Below are 19,838 nucleotides of genomic sequence, written 5' to 3'. Positions count from 1 at the left end.
TATACAGTTCGATGACTAAACGGCCTTAATTTTAATTAATTTTTTGCAGAAGCAATCTTTATAAAGTTTATAACATGAACGGTTCTGATCATAAATACGAAGTCCTATGAATTGACAACGAACAATTTTGAATAGAAACTCCTACTTATCATTTGAGTAGCCAAGTATTATTCCATGAAAAAATGCTCACTACAGACTACACCCAATATAAATAATGAAGTTTAATTTATTACAAATTTGGTCCGTGGATTTTAGTGGTGGTTTCACTTTGGCCCTCCAGCTATTTTTCGTCCTCAATTTGTTTATGAGTTTTTCAAAAGATAATGCTATTCACATACCTCTTTTTACCCTTGTTAATTTTTTTTCTATTGATTTTTTTCAATCCATTCAATTTGACAGCCAGAAATTGAGAACGATGCGTAAGAGGTAAAACTAGATGTGTAAATAGCACAACTCTTTTTGTGTTCAATGAGAAAAGAAAAGAAAAGATAATATTTTTCGAACACCATTTGTTGGTCTCACACATTCTTCTTTACTTTTAATCATTAGATTAAATAAATCAAATAACTAAAAACATACATGATTAAACAAAAACGTGTAAAAAAGAAAAAGTGTGTTCATCATTTCCTAATTCCTATCCCTTTTTAGTATATTGATATCTGTGCTTGCGTGCATGATCTAACTGATATGTAGTATTAATCTCATGTCATTTGCGTTTCAAAGGAGCAAGACTTTGAAAAAGAATTTAGTCCTAACTCTTTCCGTACTCTTCTGCCATTGGAGCTGCAGAATCCTCCACAACCGCACCACGAGCGGCCATGCTGAGATCCTCCGCAACTTCTCAACCTTCTGCAAAAGCTCCCTCAACTGCATTTGGTTAGGTTCACCATCAGCAAGTCTACTTCCCGCATGAGCTCTACCTTCTCCCACAGCTTCTCCTGTTTTAGCTTATCCATCGTGGCTTGCAAGCTGCCTATCTTGTTCTCAAGCTGAAAGGTGCAAGACTCTGGGAACTTTACTTGGCCCAGCGAGGAATTAACTTGGCTGCTTAGAGATACATCACCCCCCTGGGTCGTTTACTTGGTTCTCCGAGGATTTAACCTGGCTGCTTGGAGATACGTCAGCTTCAGGGTCTTTTACTTGGCTCTGCAAGGATTCATTTTGGCTGCTTAGAGATACGTCAGCTTCCGGGTATTTTACTAGGCTCTGCAAGGATTCAACTTGGCTGCTTAGAACTTTATCCCCTGGGTCTTTTACTTGGCTCTCCATGGATTTAACTTGGCTTAGAGATACATCAAACCCTGGACCATTTACTTGGTTCTCCAAGGAACTAACTTGGCTGCCTTGAGATCCGTCAGCCCAAAGAGAATCCCCATTTTTCTGAAAATGCAGCTTGTGTATACGAGAGTGTCCTGCCTCATTTCCCACAGTTACAAAAGCAGGCAAAGCCAGCACTGCATCAGTGAAACTCGTAGCCGAAGCCCCTATAGCAGTCTTATTCTGGTAGTATTACAGTTGGAACATACACACATCTTATTAGTTATTAGACATCAATTTAGAAATCAAGACATACTGATCAAGCATTGAATCTTATGTACTTGAGTTTTACGAGAAATTTATGCAACAGAATATAAATCGCATCAAAACTTTCCTAATAAATTGCATTGTATCTTAAACTGTTGTTAAACATGATAAAACCTTCAAAGAAAACAGTGTTACATCTGATGCAAGTGATATAATAATATGGACTGATTGGTAATCCATTCTTACCCCCTCTGGCCGCTTAATTACATTATTTGAACACGTAGGATGCGAACTTTTTGGTTTTTCGTGGTTGGGATATTGAGAAGCAGTTCTGATGTCAGAGAACTTAGGAAGTGGAGTTCTCCCTGCAAAAAGACCAACAATCTGTGTGGAAAAAAAATCCTTAAGAATAAACAAAAACCTAGTGGATCAGATTGTTTCTTCTCCAAAAGAACATCAAAACCAATTAGTCATAGACTCATATCTAGGATAATCACATTTCAACAAGTATTTACCAGCACATAGTCTATAGTGTGTGTGTCTTCTTAAGCTCACCATTGTTGATTCCCAACTCGATGCGAAGAGGTCACTTGCCGGCCTGCCCTTTCTGACGATGTATCCTTCCATAAAACAAGCAGACTAATTACCATGTAGCAGATAAATAGTGAGAATGACTTAACAATTAAACTGTCATAAATCACACACATCAAACCACTTAAACTGATTATGTTTAGCATTCACCAACTGAATTTACAAACAACATTCGAAGCTTAAATATCATTCGACTAAACTAATGTCTATAATGAACAAGAGAAACACCACCTACCAGTCAGATCATCAAACCTTGTATTTCGATTTCGATTGCTACCGCGAAAAATAAAATTATTCTCTCAATTCGGGCTATTGGAATTAAACGGAAACAGCAGAAGCAAGCAACATCTTTTCTCTCGACTGGGTTTATTATCTTCGTTTATACAAAAAAGGGGATTTGAGTTTCAAAAGAAAAAACCCACCAACATACCCAGTAACCCAGCTAAAAAGCAAAACCCAATATCCAAAATATTAAATATACAAACCAGAACACCGATTGAAACCCAGCAACCCAACAACAAAGAAGAACCCTTGTGTCCCTTGAAGCTCACACATGCAAAATACCCATTACCAGAAACTCAGTAAGAAAGCCAGAAATAAAAAACCCAGTAAGAAAAAACAACGAAGAATCCATTGGGAATGGAAAGTCATTTCCTTCGTACCTGAGGAGGAGGCAGATAGTCAGATGACGTCGTTGAATCTCTGAAAAATGGAGAGCGAGCTGAATGAGACCGCTTGCTCAAAGTCTCTGCATCTACCGCGTTCTATTCTTCTTTTCTTTTCCGTTTTCTTCGGGTTCAGACCGTGAGAGCCACGGCGTCGTCTTGAGGGATCCGTGAGAGTAAATCACGGTCGTCGAACACAGAATAGCTGAATGATCTTGATTGGTTTATGACACTTGAGCTCTGCTGCACTTGCCCACAGCGTAAAACTTTACTTTTGCACACACCCGGTTCCGGTCCTTATGTTATTATTTTGGGCTTGCAGGCCTTTCGGGCTTTTCCTTGGAAGTGAACCTATGACCCAAATAAATATCCTAACACTTTTGTTTTTTGAGTAAACTGTCGATTTGCCCCCTGAACTATCACCCAACTTTCGATTTGCCCCCTGAACTTTTTAATTGGAAAATTAAGGACTTAAACTAATTGTTTTGGCCAATTTGCCCCCTGCTGTTAGTTTTTCATTCATTCCATCCAAATTTCTGTTAAATAGAAGCATATGCACAACATGTGTGGGTAGTTCGGTCACTTCATTCTTTAAAATAATTGAAAACCTTAGATTTCTAAAATATAAACCTATGCAAATATGTGTGATTTTATAGCTTTTCTGTCTGAATGTCTAGTAAAATGACGCTCTTGTCCACAAATGAGAGTTACGTGGTTTGCACATGATAAGAGTTAACGTTAATTTGGATGAAATTTATGAAAAACTAACGGTAGGGGGGAAATCGGCCAAAAAAATTAGTTTAAGTCCTTAATTTTCTAATTAAAAAGTTCAGAGGGCAAATTGAAAGTTGGATGATAGTTCAGGGGGCAAATTGGCAGTTTACTCTTGTTTTTTTGTTTTGTTTTTTTAGTATATCGATATTTTTACATTAAAGAGATGAGAAGTTCAACTAAACCACACAATAGACAGTTTAATTTAGTATCGAATTCACCATCCACGATTTAATTGAAACTACTGAATTTGAGTAGCTTCAATTAAACCGTCTAAATACTAGTTAATAGAATTCAAACGATTGTAATAATTCTTTCTGTACAGTGGATTTAATTGTTAAATCATTAGATCGACTTCGTAATATAAATGCTAATTGATCTTTTGAATGATAATATATACTTAAGTTAGTTGTATATCAGTGCTGATCCCCACTAACTTTTTAATCACAGAAAGGAATATTCTAGGAGAGGCGTGGCCAACAAAAGAAAGTTTCAAAATACGTCTCTCTTTGGACACGGAAAATCATACATCCATGACCATGAGTAGATTTCGATAGTTTTATTTCAAAAACTCTACTCTTACCATACACTAGTTTTATCATTTGTATCATCTCTTTAATAAAAATATGACTCATATGTGTTAATGGACTCTACCTCTAATAGAGAGATGATATAAATAATAATATTACATACCGATGCATCTCGTGCTCACATATATGGAAGCATTGAATGACTGGATTTTCATGGCCAAGTTTTGATAGTGTCAATTTAATTGTTTAAACACCGATATGTGTCATACACTCATACAATTTAGTGCATTGAACAATTAAATTTAGTAATTTTTGTTTGAGTGGATATTTAACAATGGACCCAATGCAATTGAAGGCCCAGGCATGTGAAAAACAGAAAAGGGTTGGGCTGGGAAATGTGGCAGCCCATGATGAATTTAAAAACCCTTTTCTGGCAATTAATAGGCAACAAGCCTATGTGAGAAGTGACAAGTGACAGAAGGCAACTCATCCTCAGCAAAAAGTATTTTTCCATAACATGGGTAGGTAATTACTAAAGTAGACGATGACTCACCGTGCTCTGGATGCCATCACCAAAAGGGAAGACTTAGACACTCAGGCTAAGAAGTCTATAAAAGCAGCAAAGGATACGAGCATAAATCTTTTGCTCTACCAATCAAAAAAGCCATACTTAACTCTGTACTTAACAGCAAAAAGCTAGATAACCTTAGTTTGTTCACCCCTTTTTAGTTGCAGGTCCACCATAGAAAGCTATATTTTGTAAGTTTTTTAGAAGTGTCTGCAAGAAAACAAACCTTGCCAACCAAGGTTGTAATCTTGCCCACATCTCCTTTATTTGTATTTACATAAAGTAGATCTGTTGTTTATTCATCTTTCATTAGATCCTATGCCATTTTTAACTACTTTTGCTATTAGTTTTATCTATGATTAACCCTGTTGACTAATAATTCTTGTTTTCTTGTTGTCGGCCTAAATTGATAACTAAGGAAATAACTTGAATGATCTTGATTCCCTTCATAAACGAACATATGGTATTATAAATAAAAATTCATTGATCTAAAAGGCAAGAAAAGAACTGAATACAGACTTAACACATCTATGAACAATCCTGATAAGTTAAAGAGTCAAAGTGACTTCTGGTGTAAGTAAACAGTAACCTAAACAACCAATAAAACAATCTGTTAAATAAGAAGAACAGTGGCACGCTCAGACTTATATTAACTTTGATTGTGAGCCTTAAGGCCTAACAAATGCCCCACAAAGGCACCATTCAAACTAATAACAAACTTAAATTGCAGAAAACCAAACAACAAACATTGCCCGACATGCAAGACAAGAGGAGTTATGCAAGGAATAATTCTAGCCTGAACAATTTCAGTCTAACTATTTAAACATTAGTGTTTATTGTAGAGCAAAAAAATAATCAAGAGACGACACGTGGATTTTTGGGTTAAAAGGACAAAATTACCCTCGAGGCACACCGAGATTCCTACGTGCTAGCAGTGGACAATCATTGACACACCCCGACCCGGAATGTCCACAAGGACTCCTAATTGAGCTGTGCTGGCCGACACCTGGAAGGTGACGAAGCCATAAAGTGTGATGATGTGGAAAAATATGAATAAATTTGAACCTAAAAGTGCCTAAATACCAGAGTGCACTGGTGAGAGGGAATGAACCCATTTCACACGTGATACAAAACATAAGTAGTACAGTGAGGTAAGATAATAATTATACTATCATAAGGAGCCACCTGAACTGGGAGTGCCACAAGTCCTCGTCGATACGGAACTTTGCTACTAGAACCTGGAGGGGTGCAAAATAGAAAGTGTGAGTGGGTAAACAAAGATTTTTCAAAATCATTTCAATTATTAAGGATAGTAACCCTTCGCCGTAAAACCTGTATAGTCTCCAGAAAATTATACTACGTAGAAGTATGGAATCAAATGTATACTAACGGTAATTCCAGAAGTATACCACTACCCAGCATCCTATTAGCAATATAAATAATCATGTGCTTAATAACCCATACTAGCACACAAGTCGGAATCACCTATAGTGACCTGTACGACTGCACTCATATCTCATCAAACAATGCTAGCACATAAGTCGGAGTCACTTACAGTGACGTGTACGACTTATCTATATCTCATCAATCAATGCTAGCTCATAAGTCGGAGTCACCTATAGTGACCTATACGACTTATCCATATCTCATCAATCAATGCTAGCACATAAGTCGAAGTCATCTACAGTGACCTGTACGACTTATCTATATCTCATCAATCAATGCTAGCACATAAGTCAGAGTCACCTACAGTGACATGTACGACTTATCTATATCTTATCAATCAATGCTAGCACATAAGTCGGAATCACCTATAGTGACATGTACGACTTATCTATATCTCATCAATCAAGGTCATGACTTATCTATATCTCATCAATCAATGCTAGCACATAAGTCAGAGTCACTTATATAGCTCATCTACCAATTCATGCACACGAATCAGAACCACCTAAAGTGGTCTGTACGACAGGCTAGGTGTAAATAAATATGCTCAAGCGCTACGATCACGTGAAGGCTGTACGAAGTATCGCAAGTCACCTGCGTGTCGGAACCACCTAAAATGGTCTGTAAGACAGGCTGGCACCTACCTTGGATCCAAGGTGAGCGTGAGGTGCAGGAGGTGAACGATCACGTGAAAGCTAGGCCCTGGCCACGGGCGGAGCACTAACATTGGGGTGCAGGATAATGAGCTCTAATGCATATATTGTAACATATACGACTCATGGGCAACCTGTACGACAGTGTCGGAGTTGCCTATCATTGCAACCTGTATGACAAGGTCAGAGTTGCCTAAAACATACATGTAGTCATGCCATAACTCCATCATTTCAACTAATACTATAACTCACCTGAACTTACCTGGGTATCCTGCGTTCACGTTTGCACTTCAAAGCGTTCACAATAATTATGTGCAGGTAATATACATACATATATATATATATATATATGTATATGTATATTACCTGCACATAATTATTGTGAACGCTTTGATATATATGTATATTACCTGCACATAATTATTGTGAACACTTTGAAGTGCAAAGGTGAACGCAGGATACCCATGTAAGTTCAGGTGAGTTATATTATTAGTTGAAATGATGGAGTTATGATGCAATCTAATACTCAACCATGTTATAGCATTTTCAATTATATATATATATATATATATATATATGTGTGTGTGTGTGTGTGTGTGTAATATGGCATAAAAATGCATAAGTTGTAACGCCCTACTCCCGAACTATTTATTTTCGGGAATAATTATTGAGGATAAGCCCAATTAGACACTAGTTTAATTAACTATCATTACTTACGTTTCCTTACTTCAAATTCTTGATTCTTCACACTTTGATTTATGACCAACATTTAACCACCAAATCATAAGGTTAAATCTCACATTTCCCCCAATGTCCCTCACATTACTCAATTCCCTAAACAAGGCTATTGTCTCAATTATTTAGTCTCATTTATTGTATGGCTGCATGTAATGTCTGATTAGACTGCCTACGTACCCTAAACATGGATCAAGCCATTCGTAGTTCACAATAATTACTTCAAAGCATTCACAGTAATCGTAAGCAATAATCAATTTATAAACGTTTGTGGAATTATCAATTATATATATATATATATATATACACGATAGAAAGGAAAAGACCCACTCACCTGAGGTCCGCGCTGCGACTCCCTAGCATACATATCGAGACATCACAAACCAATGTCGCCTGTGACCAAGGCCAATTTGACCTGGAAGAGTCCCAATTTTGCTAAAACCCGTTGGAAACCCTAGTTTTGGGTGCCCTCAATTCGGCTCCATAGCAACTTCGACGCCACCAAACTTGTTTAGGCTTTGTTCCTGAGCTTCAGAAGAGTATTTTGGTGATGGTAATTTTAGGGTTTTGTTTCAGAATTTGAGGGATGACCACCACGAACCCTTAGCCCCGCCGTCGGTCCTTTGATGAATTTACACCCAAATTCCTTCAAATTTTAGGTGGATATGGAAGAGGAAAGACTAAGGAGTAATTTCTAGTAGTGGTTTGCTTTGATTTTCCAGAAAATAACCGAATTTGGCCATGGTTCTCTTCGGGTTATGCGGGTTATGGGATGACCCATTTTCCCCTTCCTTTTCTCTTTTCCTCTTTTCCCTCATTTCTTCTCTTTCTGATTGGGCAGTTTCTTCCTCTCCCTTCTCCCAATTCGTCCATCTCCCTCATGTGCTTTCTTCCTCCCCTCTCCTTCGCTGCCATCAGACAACATCCCCTTTCTTCCTTTCTTTCTAAAAACTGATTCCTTCCTCTTTCCACAAGATGGGAGTTCAATTAAATTAACACTAGACTTAAAATAACTAATTTCAAATGTTTGTAACTATACCGATATAAACTGGACTCGTAAACGGCTTTCGCATATGTGTTCGTACCAACAAGTACTACTTAAATACGCTAAAAGAATAAGTCATACTTTTCTCTAATCGATGGTCAACGGAAGTCCGAATCCTTACCTCTAGGGCATTTTCGTCAATTCCCTTGATTAAAATAAATAAAAATAAGTTAGGGATGGGTTGTCACAATCATCCTCCAATCAAGTCAAAAGCATCCATATAAGTATTTATTTATAAGCTATTTCATCCATCCCTCATCATATCTTATCCACAAGGTAACCCCTAAATCATTACCTTTTTATTATATTAATTAGCTAAATTAATTGATTAATATTCAATTAATTAACCAATTAAACACAAATCATGACCCACAAAACCATCCAAGTGGCCGGTCCATCTCTTCCCAAGGTGGTTGGCCACTCCCCTATATAAACCCCCTCATTCTCTCCAAAACTCAATTCCAATTCTCTTGCTAAATTCTCTAAATTCTCCAAACACTTTTCCCTCAAAATTCTAACTTTGGCATAAGAGGTTCTTCAGCCAAAGCCCCCACCCTCATTCATCGTGGGCACGTGAGGCTCTTGGCCTTGACCTAAGGTGTTATTTGTTTTGTAAGTGCAATTTTGTCCAAAATCAAGGAGGAAGAAATTTGCATCCACAAATTGGTGCTTTCATTGAAAGTTGAGTCTCATACTCGTAGAAGACTCTCGCATCTAAGGTTTTCTATTTTCTTGTCCATTTGTAGATTTTTCGTACGTTCTTATTTTTAGAATTTTTTATTTGAAAAAATTCTTTGGTAAAATGTAAAAGAAAAGTACAACAATGGCAAGAAATTTGGAAACTTCAACAAACAAAAATTCCAATGTTCAAGAGATGGGACCACGACGATCCATGAGGCTAAACGTGACAATAAGTGGAGCGGCACCACCACCACAAGGCTCCACCATGGCAACTACCGTGGTGGCCACCACGGTAGCCACCCACGACGAGGTTCATAGCGTCACCACCACGGCCCAAGCCGTGTCATCCAAGCTTGTCGTGCTATCCAAAGCCCACAGCCCAAGCCTTATCACTCCAAGCCTAAGGCAAACCGGCCCGTGCTGCCCAAATCCAACGTGAGCTTAATGCGTTGCCAAGCCGAGCCCAAGCCTCACACTTGCGTGCACCACACGTTGAGCAGCCTACTCTCGTGGCCCAGCCTACTATCGCGACCCAGCCTGCTTCCATGGTTTCCCAAGCAGCCCAAGTCAGCCCAAGATAATCTCAACTATTCAGACCTACCATCGAGCCGGTGGTATTTTCACCACATTTCTCCATGAATTTGACATTTCCCAACTTAAAATCTCACCCCCGGAGTTTACCACCCTTCCACTGTTCAAGGAGGCACATTTATTCCAAGCTCTTCCAATCTGAATGGCGAACAACACTTGTCCCGACAAGTCATAGAGTTGACGAGTGCCCTTGCACAACAGACGACTTGGTAAATCAGCTCTTGCAACGCATCGAGATCCAACGTGCCCCAGACGAGGTGCCCCGAAATTGGACAATGGCAGATGAGAAACCTATTCAGTAGCGTTTTGGCAAACAACCAATGGACCAAACACGAATCGAGAGTTCGGGCAGCGTACATTCCCGATTGGGCCCCCGAGATAGCATATACTCCTGTTTAAGCGCATGAAGGAGTGTGCACTTTCGACTAAGCCCACAAACGAGCATACATTTACAGTTGGAGCCACACTCCGATAATCAACATGGACAGCCTTCCAGGCGAAACGTTCATTCACAGTTAGGCCCGTAAAGAGCATTATCCACATCATATCAAAATAGGTAGCATGATGGACGGAGAGAAGTAAGTTCAACCAGCAGTTTGCGAAGAATTCCCTCGCCTGCTAGGAATGGACCACATGCACCGCCGCCGGACATAGACGAGTTGATAACGTGGAAAAATAGCCTAGACCAGCATCTCAAGACTGGGGGTAGCTGAGAGCTCCGTTACCCCCAACAAAGGCAAATTCAGGAAGAGGTAGAGATACTCATCAATGAACGATTGCGTAATTTCCAATGCAACGAAGGGGCCAATGAAGCATTACGATGGGATATGACCAACATGAGCAGGTCACCCTTCACGAACGAGATCGAGCAGGCATAGCTTCCACGCAAGTTTAGCATGCCACACTTCACATATTTTAAAAGAGATAGAGATCCAGAGAGACACTTGAAGCACTACCGAAGCATGATAGTCCTTTATTGGAGCAACGATGCCCTTATGTGCAATATCTTTGCCACCACTTTACAAGGTGAGGCGCAAGATTGGTTTCACACCTTGCCACCATGATCCATCTGGAGTTTTAATGATTTTTCTTTGGTTTTCACCAAAGAATACTCATCTTACCGCTCGATCAAGAAAAAGTCTGATCACTTGTTTAACGTTAAGAAAAACCTAAAGGAGTCGCTCTGCGACTACGTGAAAAGGTTCCAAGCAGAGAAGGTGAACATTGTCTGATGAGACGACTTGATAGCAAGCGCAGCCTTCCAAAAATGACTCCCAGAAGACCACTTATTGTTCGAAGAAATGATCATGAAAGAAGATCTAACTCTAGTAAACTTTTTTTCTCTGGTAGAGAAGCATGGACTTTAGGATGAGGCTCGACAGGCAGACAAGGGGCCCGAGCAGCCTCGAAAAGAGTTGGTAGTGGTTTAAAAGAAGAAGGATGGGAAACAGTCCAGCAAAAGCAGGTAAGAGGCCAAACGTAGGGACCGACCCAAGACCAAAGAAGGCTTGACAACCAAGAACTACTCTAAGTTCTCAATTTCGATCCACCAAATCCTTCGTGACATCAAGAACGAGTTATGGTTCAAGCTGTCAAAATAATCAAAGAGAGATACTTCCAAGTTGGATCATACTAAATACTATGCATTCCACCGAGGTTCCGATCACACAACCGACGACTGTTACACTTGGAATAACTACCTAGAAAATCTCATGAAAGAAGACAAGGTCGACAGATACTTGGGCAAGCCAGCTGCGCAGCCTAGAAGGAACGTAGACGATGACGAAGAGCCGCCAACCAAGACAATTTGAATCAATGACATATTCGCCGAATCCGAGCACTTGTGGGCCACCAACAACTCAAAAAAAAGAAGATCCAGCAAGCTTTACTAGTTTCACAAGTCCAAGCAGTCAACACCTAACTCGAATCCATTATTAGCTTTACCAAGCAGGATGAAAAAGGCGTCAATTTTCCACACGACGACGCACTAGTAGTATCTGTCTAATTGGCCCATGCTATAGTTAACAGAATTATGGTTGACAATGGAAGTGCAGTCAACCTACTTCAACTCTCAGTCATTTAGAAGATGGGCTTGGAAAGCATAATCATACACCGAGCAAAGATACTTACCGGATTCAATGGGCACACCTCGACTGCCATCAGCCACATCACACTTGACATGAAAACACTATTAGTTATCTCAAAGCAGACGTTCACAATCATAAGTGACCCATCTCCCTACAATGGGATTCTTGAGAGACCTTGGTTGATCAAGCCGGATGTCGTCACTTCCGTTTAGTATCAAAAGATCTGATTCTGTATCCTGGGAAGATGAGTCAGAGAGATCAAATCTGACCAGGCCGCATCTCGACGATGCACAATGAAAGTTGTTTATACCATATTTAGGGCCTCGTATTTAGATCTCGTACAAATACTTGGGGGACTTAAATGCAATTATTAGATAGCATCAACTCTAGCCCATCATTCATGTATTGAGGAGCGAGCCCTTATTCTATGAAAGAGACTCCCTCACCTTCAACGCCACAAGCCGAGCCAACCAAGACAAAATAAGCCATGAGCCTCGCAGCCTCGTAGCATGTGCTACTTCTAGTTGAGCATCATTTCAGATTAAGCACCGCCTTATATCGAACATCAATTTAAGACAACATTTAGTTACTTCGACCCACACATGGACTGAATTTCAAGTCTCCAGCCAAAAGACTCTCTTGACTGAAAACTTAGGGGACTACTGTTTATACCATATTTAGGGCCTCGTATTTAGATCTTGTACAAATACTCGGGGGACTTAAATGTAATTATGTGATAAAGGAAGAGGCAAATATGTAATAAGTGAGGAGTCCTTATTCTATAAAAGTACCCATCACCCTCACAATTGGGAGAAGCCAATTTATTAGGCCATGGAAGGGCTCTCTCACCCTCAGAAGCTCTTTCCATTTCTCTCCCTCACAAATACTCTCAGAGAAATACAATCAGTGTGGACGTAGCCCAAACCTTAGGGTGAACCACGATACATCTTATGTTATTTACATTACTTGCAGATTCACGGTCGGATTTACGTTGTTCCAAGACCTCCGGTTTTGTACATAATCAGTGTGGACGTAGCCCAAACCTTGGGGTGAACCACGATACATCTTGTGTTATTTACATTTCTTGCAGATTCATGGTCGGATTTACGTTGTTCCAAGACCTCCGGTTTTGTGCATCAACAAAAGTGTTAAAGGAATCAAAGAAGAGAACCTTTACTTCCGTAAAGGTTATTAAGGTTCAAATGGATGAAAAAGCTACCAAATAGCAATTACAGCAAGCAGATCAAGAAGATGGGGCCCAAACAGACCAAGAAGATGGCGCCCAAGCAAATGAATTAGGATGGAAACTCGAAGAGGATGCCGAAGACAACATTCTTGATCCCAGCAACCAGAAAAGACGACTAGAATCAGCTCACTTCTAAGCCTAACTGAGAAGGAAGAACTCACGGCTTTCTTTAGGGAAAATCGAGATGTCTTTGCATGGACACCTTCTGACATGCTCGACATCAATCCCGAGATAGCTTGCCACAAGCTGAACGTCGACCCTGCTGCCAAACCGATGATCCAAAAAAGAAGACACTTCGCATCTGAGCGAGTAGAGATCATTGAGGTAGAAATTGACAAGCTACTGGAGGCCGGATTCATAGAAGAGGTATCACACTTAGCATGACTTGCCAACTTCATGATAGTCGTGAAGAAAGAGAAGGGCAAATTGAGGGTTTGCGTAGACTACACCGAACTTAACAAAGCAAGCCCAAAAGATGCTTAATCGGTTCCTCGAATTGATCTGTTGGTAGATTCAACTTCCAGGAACTAGCTGCTCAGTTTCTTGGACGCATATTTCGACTACAACCAAATAGCCATGTATGAGTTTGACAAGGAAAAAATCGCATTCGTAATCAAGCGAGGCACTTACTGCTACAAGGCCATGCCCTTTGGCCTTAAGAACGCGAGAGCCACTTACCAAAGGTTAGTAAATATGATGTTCAAAAAGTAAATTAGGGTAACCATGGAGGTCTATGTCGACGACATCATGGTTAAAGGCAAGTAGCGATCGGACCACATCTGCAACCTAGCAAAAACTTTCAACATCCTTAGAAAGTACAAGATGAAGCTTAACCCTACCAAATGCACATTCAGAGTATCTTCAGGCAAATTCTTAGGGTACCTAGTAATCCAATGAGGAATCGAAGCACATCCCAAGTAAATCCGAGCGATCCTACAGATGAAATCTGCCACTACCTTGAAGGAGATCCAAAGCTTGACTGAACGTGCAGCTGCCCTTAGCCGCTTTCTTTCACGGTCCACCGATCGATGCAAGCTTTTTTTTCTAGGCCATCAAGAGGACACACCAAGATAAATGGGATGAAGAGTGCAAAAGAGCTTTCCAAGACATGAAGAAGTATCTCACATCACATCCCTTACTATCTAAGCCGGAAGCAGCGGATGACTTATACATTTACTTGGCAATTCGTGGGCAGAGATTTGGCGAAATTCTTCCAAAAGTATAACATCAAGCAGCATATGTTCACACCGAGATATCTTCAAGGCAATGGGCATGCTGAAGCATCCAACAAGACGATCTTCGACTGCCTTAAAGTATCCCTCACCGACAAGAAGGGAAAATGGCTAGATGAACTTCCCGGATGTCTATAGGCGTATCGCATCACCAAAAGACGAGCAACTGGTGAGACTCCTTTCTCTTTCACGGCCCAACTACTGGTATTCTACACTTCTAAAGCTCTTCTCGATGCGAAAACTAGATACTCGAAGATCAAAAAATTGATTTTGGCGCTAGTTGTTGCAATTTGGAAGCTTAGACCATACTTTCAAGCACATACAGTCATCGTAATGACTTAATATCCTCTACGATCAATCCTACATGGTCCAGACGTTTCTCAACGAGAGATGAAGTAGGCGTTGGAACTTGGCCAATACAATTTAGTTTTCCGACCCCGCACGACGATAAAGGTTCAAGCCTTGGCAGACTTCATAACGGAGGTTACGCCTAGCCTAGGCGGTGCAACAGAGCGGCCCAACGAAGCCCTAGAAGCAGTCAAGTACACCTTAGCCATGTCTGCTTCACCCGATGAAAACTTCTGACATTTGCATGTCGACGGCGTATCCAACTACAAAGGCTCGGGAGCAGGCATGGTCCTTGTCACTCTAGACTGTTTAATGCTCGAGAAAACGATCACTCTAGGCTTCAAAACATCCAACAAGGAAGCAGAGTATGAGGCTCTACTAGCAGGCCTTTGAATGGCAAAAGATTGGCTTTGAAAAAGCTCGTAATTCATTTCGATTCCTAGCTAATCACCAGCCAGACTATTGGGGAGTACATGGCAAAACATCCGAGGATGGAACAATACCTAGAGAAGGTAAGCAAGCAGCTTAAGGCATTTCAAACTTACACTCTCACTCAAGTTCCGCGGGCAGACAACGCCCACGCGGATGCACTAGCCGGTTTAGGCTCCGCCCTAGACCACTAACTCAAACGCTCGATTCCGATGGAGTATTTAGACAAGCCAAGCATAGAGGCGAAGCCGGTAGCTGAGGTGTCACAGGTTAGTATAACTCCTAATTGGCAAAGTTCTATTATAGACTACCTGGTTAACAGCATACTCACAACGGAAAGGTTGGAATCTAGGAAGCTCCAAATAAAGGCAACATGCCACTACATATGGAATGGCATTCTCATCCGAAGATCCTACACCGGACCACATCTTTGTTGCTTAGCGCATCCCAATAAATTGAAGGTTCTAAGCTCAATCCATGAAGGTGTTTGTGGAAATCACTCTGGAGGCCGATCTTTAGCACATAAGGCTCTTAATTTAGACTACTACTGGCCTACCATGCACCAAGATGCTAAGGAGTTAGTACAAAAGTGTGACAGCATACAACGTTACAAGCCGATACCAGTGCTGCCTGCTGATGAACTACACCCCCAGACGAGTTCTTAGCCGTTTATGCAGTGGGCAATCAACCTAGTAGGGCCAATGCTGCCCGCTACTAGGGGCAGAGGCATAATGATGGTGGCAACCGATTACTTCACTAAATAGGTAGAAGTAGAGCCCATGATGACCACGACTCAGATATATATAGAACGTTTCATATGGAAGAACATCATTTACCGATTTGGCATCCCTCAATCCATTGTCACAGACAACGGCCCGTAATTCGTAGGCAAAAAGTTGGCAAAGTTATTCCAAAAGTATAGTAGTAAGCAGCACATGTTCATGCCGAGATATCCTCAAGGCAATGGGCAGGCCGAAACATCCAACAAGATGATCTTCGACTGCCTCAAGAAATCCCTAACCGACAAGAAGGGAAAATGGCTAGATCAACTCCCTGGATGTTTATAGGCGTATCGCATCATCAAAAGATGAGCAACTGGTGAGACTCCTTTCTCTTTGGCATATGGTTCAAAAGCAATCATTCCTCCCAACATTATCGTGCCAAGCATCAACACTTTACTTCCAAACATTAAGCATAACAGTAAGAAGATAGCCACAAGTTTAGATCTAGCAGAGGAGAATCGCAAACAGACCATTACCCGCATCGCAGCCTACCAGCAGCAGCTTCTTTCCAGTTACAATAAAAGGGCCAAGATCCGGCAGTTCTAACCCGGAGATCTAGTCCTAAGAAAAACCTTCATCACTACCCGCATAAAAGGCTCTAAAAAGATGGATCCCATATGGGAAGGTTTATATAAGATCAGTAAAACATGCGGTAAAGGTAATCACACTTTCATCACCATGAACGACAAAAAGATAGAAAAGCAATGGAATGCCTACAACCTGATGAAATAACATGTGTAACTTCCCACTATATCAAGACCTGAAGACTCAAGCAACTTAACGGGCATCACCTCGCAAACCGATGACTATCCAATTGTTATGGAGTCTTTTACAACTAAGTTATTCGTTTGTTTCACTTGTTTTTCAATTAGGAAAGTAATTTACAACTTGGCTTAACTACATGTTTACAACAACTTATCTCTCTTACACTTCAAATGAAGATCACGCCCTTCCTAGGGACTCACCGCAGGAATTGCACCCCCTAAGGGACTAACCATACTTTCCAGTGCGAGAGGGTAAACTAATTCCCTGACTCCCATATGGGTATACTCTCCAAAACGGAAGGATAAACTCAACACTCTGAATATCCAGACGTGGATGAGCCGGGCTGCCTTAGTATAACTAAATGTATGATGGCTTGCGTTGGGATTCCTAGAAGTAGCCACAATGGTTTATTTGAAAGCTTAGCTAACTGAAGGATTTTAAGTCTCTTGGCCTAATCTGCGGGGAACCGGGCCTTAGAGACGGATAGGGCACGTTACGCAGTACACCCTATAGACAGCTGCCCTGGAAACCTAAAGCTGCTACCGAATGCACTAAAGTAGCCTACAGTTTTCGGAAGATTGCCTACGGATTGCCTTTCGAGCAGTAAAACCGCGGTAGACTTATGCAACTGCACATTCTTGTGAAAGGTTAAACAAGCTAGCGTGCATATACGAAGCCTTATCCACTACCGACATGCTACGTAGTCGATAAGCTTCACCACTGCCAAGCACGGAACAACCTACACCAAGTCCTAAAGTGTTGTGGTACTTGTTACACAACCTACGAAATTAGAGAAAGCCAAGGTTAAAAACCTAATGGTTACGCGGACTTGTCTACTTCTATAAGTAAAACATCTGGCTACCAACCCTATGGCTAACAACATTGCAAAAGTTTTACACCAACACCTACGACTGTGTAGGATACGTAGGCCTGTTTGCTTATAGAAAAGCAGCACGCCTGCCACTAGCCTATAAAGTCTAAAGGTTAGGGCATGAACAAAAAAAAAACGAAGATGGAGAAAAGCAAAGGAAACAAGTTTATTAAATTTTCTAGCAAAATTAATAAACAACTAGCAAAGACCGAAAGAGTTCAAGCAAAGCAAAAGCAACAAGGAAAAACAAAGAAAATCCTAAAGGCTACCTAGAAGACTACTCTTCAGTAGCTTGGACAACCCATGACTACTCGGTCGCTACACCTTTAGCAGCCGCGACGCCTTCAGCAGTGGTACCATCTGACGCTTCATCCTCAGTTGCCCCAACCTGGGCACCAACCTCTCAGACTACTTCACCAATAGAAGCCTCAAAAGTAAAGGCGAGCATGTCTTCCGGAGAAATAGAGAAGGTCTCGAAGTCTTTACCAGAAAACTCAAAGTCAGACGGTTGCCCAAAGAGATGATCTACATAACCTAGTTTGTAGAAGTCAGCTTGACTCTGAGTAAGCAAAGCTTCGAACCTAGCCTTCTCACCCTTCAATTGCTCATTCTCCTCGAGCAGACAAGCACGAACCCGCTGCAGCTCCTCCACTTCTTTCTTCAGATTATCATTGATCTTCAAAGCACCTTGGAGTTTCAACACTTAAGGCTCAAGCCTATCAACAACCTTCTTGAAGTGGATCACTTGGTTATAAGTAACGATCAGTTCTTCATCCTTTGCATAAGCAGCGAAGCAGAATTCAGAGATGGCACCCTCAAGATCTTGAATCTGAGGTATATAACACTTAATTTTCTTCTCTACACTTTTATACTTCACTGGGATCGCGTGAAGCCTAGTCTTCAAATCCACGATCTCTTGGCAAGTGGTCTTAAGCTGTAAAGAAGTGGTGGCAAAAATATTAGACCCCTTCAAAGTAACAAGCTCAGATTCCAACTTCTTGACTTTCTCAGCTGTGGAGTAAGCTTCGGCTACCACAGTTCTTGCCATTTCCTTGGCAGCTTTGGTATCATCTTGATCAAGAAGCATAGACTTGACTGCCAGAATCGTCGTTTCCTGCATCATAGCCAGCAGAGCAGTCCTCATATACTCGGTCGTATGCTTCGTAAATGAACTTAGGCCAACAACTCATTTGACGCCATCAACAAACTTGGCACATACATCCATGTCCTCGAGCATATCTGGTTTCAAAAGCACACAAATCTCAGCAGTTTCCCCAGAAACAAACTTGGTAGATTTCTCACGACTGCCTGCACGAACAGTCTCATTTTTTCTCAACAGACGAGTTGGTCTCAGCAGCATAGGGAACATATTTTGGCACCACTTTAGCAGGCAGGGGCACCTTGTCACTTTTTATAGTAGCAAACCTTTCTAAAGGTGAACCAGACTTAACCCCCAGAATGACGCTTTGGCATAAACTTTGGCACCGAATGCACGGAGGAACTTTTATGCTAAGCAATCATGTCAGCAATTAAGCTAGTAGTATTCAGAACGACAGACGTCACCAGCACAGATTCATTAGTCTCATATTTCCTGCTTTTGGAGGAATTCAAGTCAATCACAAGCTTGGAAACAACCGGTGAATCATCGCGAGCAGCAGAAGAAGTTTTTGGCTTCTTTTCAGCAGGCATTTCTTGAGCAGTCGGTGAACCCCCGCTAGCAGTGGAAGAAGTCTTAGGTTTCTTCTCAACATGTGTCTCTTAAGCAGGCGGAAAAGACCTCTTTTTCCCACATTTATTTATAGTAGACCTCACCACAATGATAGGACGAGCCAACGCCTTAGCCTTGATTCATTTTATCTCATCTCTCAGGGGCAGCCTACCTTTTTCCCTGCTAAGAGGACTAAGCAGCTAAAGCCATTGACGGTACTCGGAGGGGATACCTTGAGCAACATGCATTTTCTTCATGTCCAGAGAAGTCTTAGAACAAATACAAAGCAACCGGGAAATTAAACAGCCTACTTACCGGATATAAAAACCGTTGATACACTTAGCTTGGGGGAAAAATCAAACTCTCATTTTCCACTTATCTCCAAAGTCTCATTAGCTCATTCATGATCTCCCTTGCTCAAGTTATCAAAAAGCTTATGGCAGGATATCAGCTACCCGACTCCCTCAATGTGACCTATATCAAAGAAATACCAAAATTCATTGACGGTTAGACCTAAGTTAAAGAATTGGCTTAGATTGTGGAATCCCACCATCACACGGACCACATTCA

At 41.1% G+C, this 19,838-nt stretch overlaps 1 protein-coding gene across 7 annotated transcripts; it reads right to left on the bottom strand.

The window, feature by feature from the left end:
- Nucleotides 1–674: 674 nt before the first annotated feature.
- Nucleotides 675–2,976, bottom strand: LOC103435862 (probable GPI-anchored adhesin-like protein PGA55). 7 transcript variants are annotated; one of them, XR_011581462.1, is made up of 4 exons: nucleotides 2,778–2,963; nucleotides 2,040–2,144; nucleotides 1,771–1,908; nucleotides 675–1,500 (listed from the first exon to the last, which is right to left on the bottom strand). XR_011581462.1 is itself a non-coding variant. In XM_070822544.1 (4 exons), the coding sequence occupies exons 2-4, from the start codon at nucleotides 2,080–2,082 to the stop codon at nucleotides 1,060–1,062; spliced, it is 603 nt and encodes a 200-aa protein (XP_070678645.1). In that variant the 5' UTR covers nucleotides 2,083–2,144; nucleotides 2,778–2,976; the 3' UTR covers nucleotides 675–1,059. The 7 variants fall into 7 exon arrangements, 6 of the variants coding, with proteins under 6 accessions (XP_070678645.1, XP_070678646.1, XP_028958322.2 ...); XM_070822544.1 differs by having other exon boundaries at nucleotides 1,771–1,889; nucleotides 2,778–2,976; XM_070822545.1 differs by having other exon boundaries at nucleotides 1,771–1,889; nucleotides 2,040–2,163; nucleotides 2,778–2,908.
- Between the last annotated feature and the right edge of the window lie 16,862 nt (nucleotides 2,977–19,838).

The sequence above is a fragment of the Malus domestica genome, chromosome 05 (assembly GCF_042453785.1).
Source record: "Malus domestica chromosome 05, GDT2T_hap1".
In the NCBI taxonomy this organism is placed as follows: domain Eukaryota; kingdom Viridiplantae; phylum Streptophyta; class Magnoliopsida; order Rosales; family Rosaceae; genus Malus; species Malus domestica.
The sequence above is the reverse complement of the archived record's forward strand: the minus strand, read 5'-3'. Positions and strand labels throughout refer to the sequence as shown.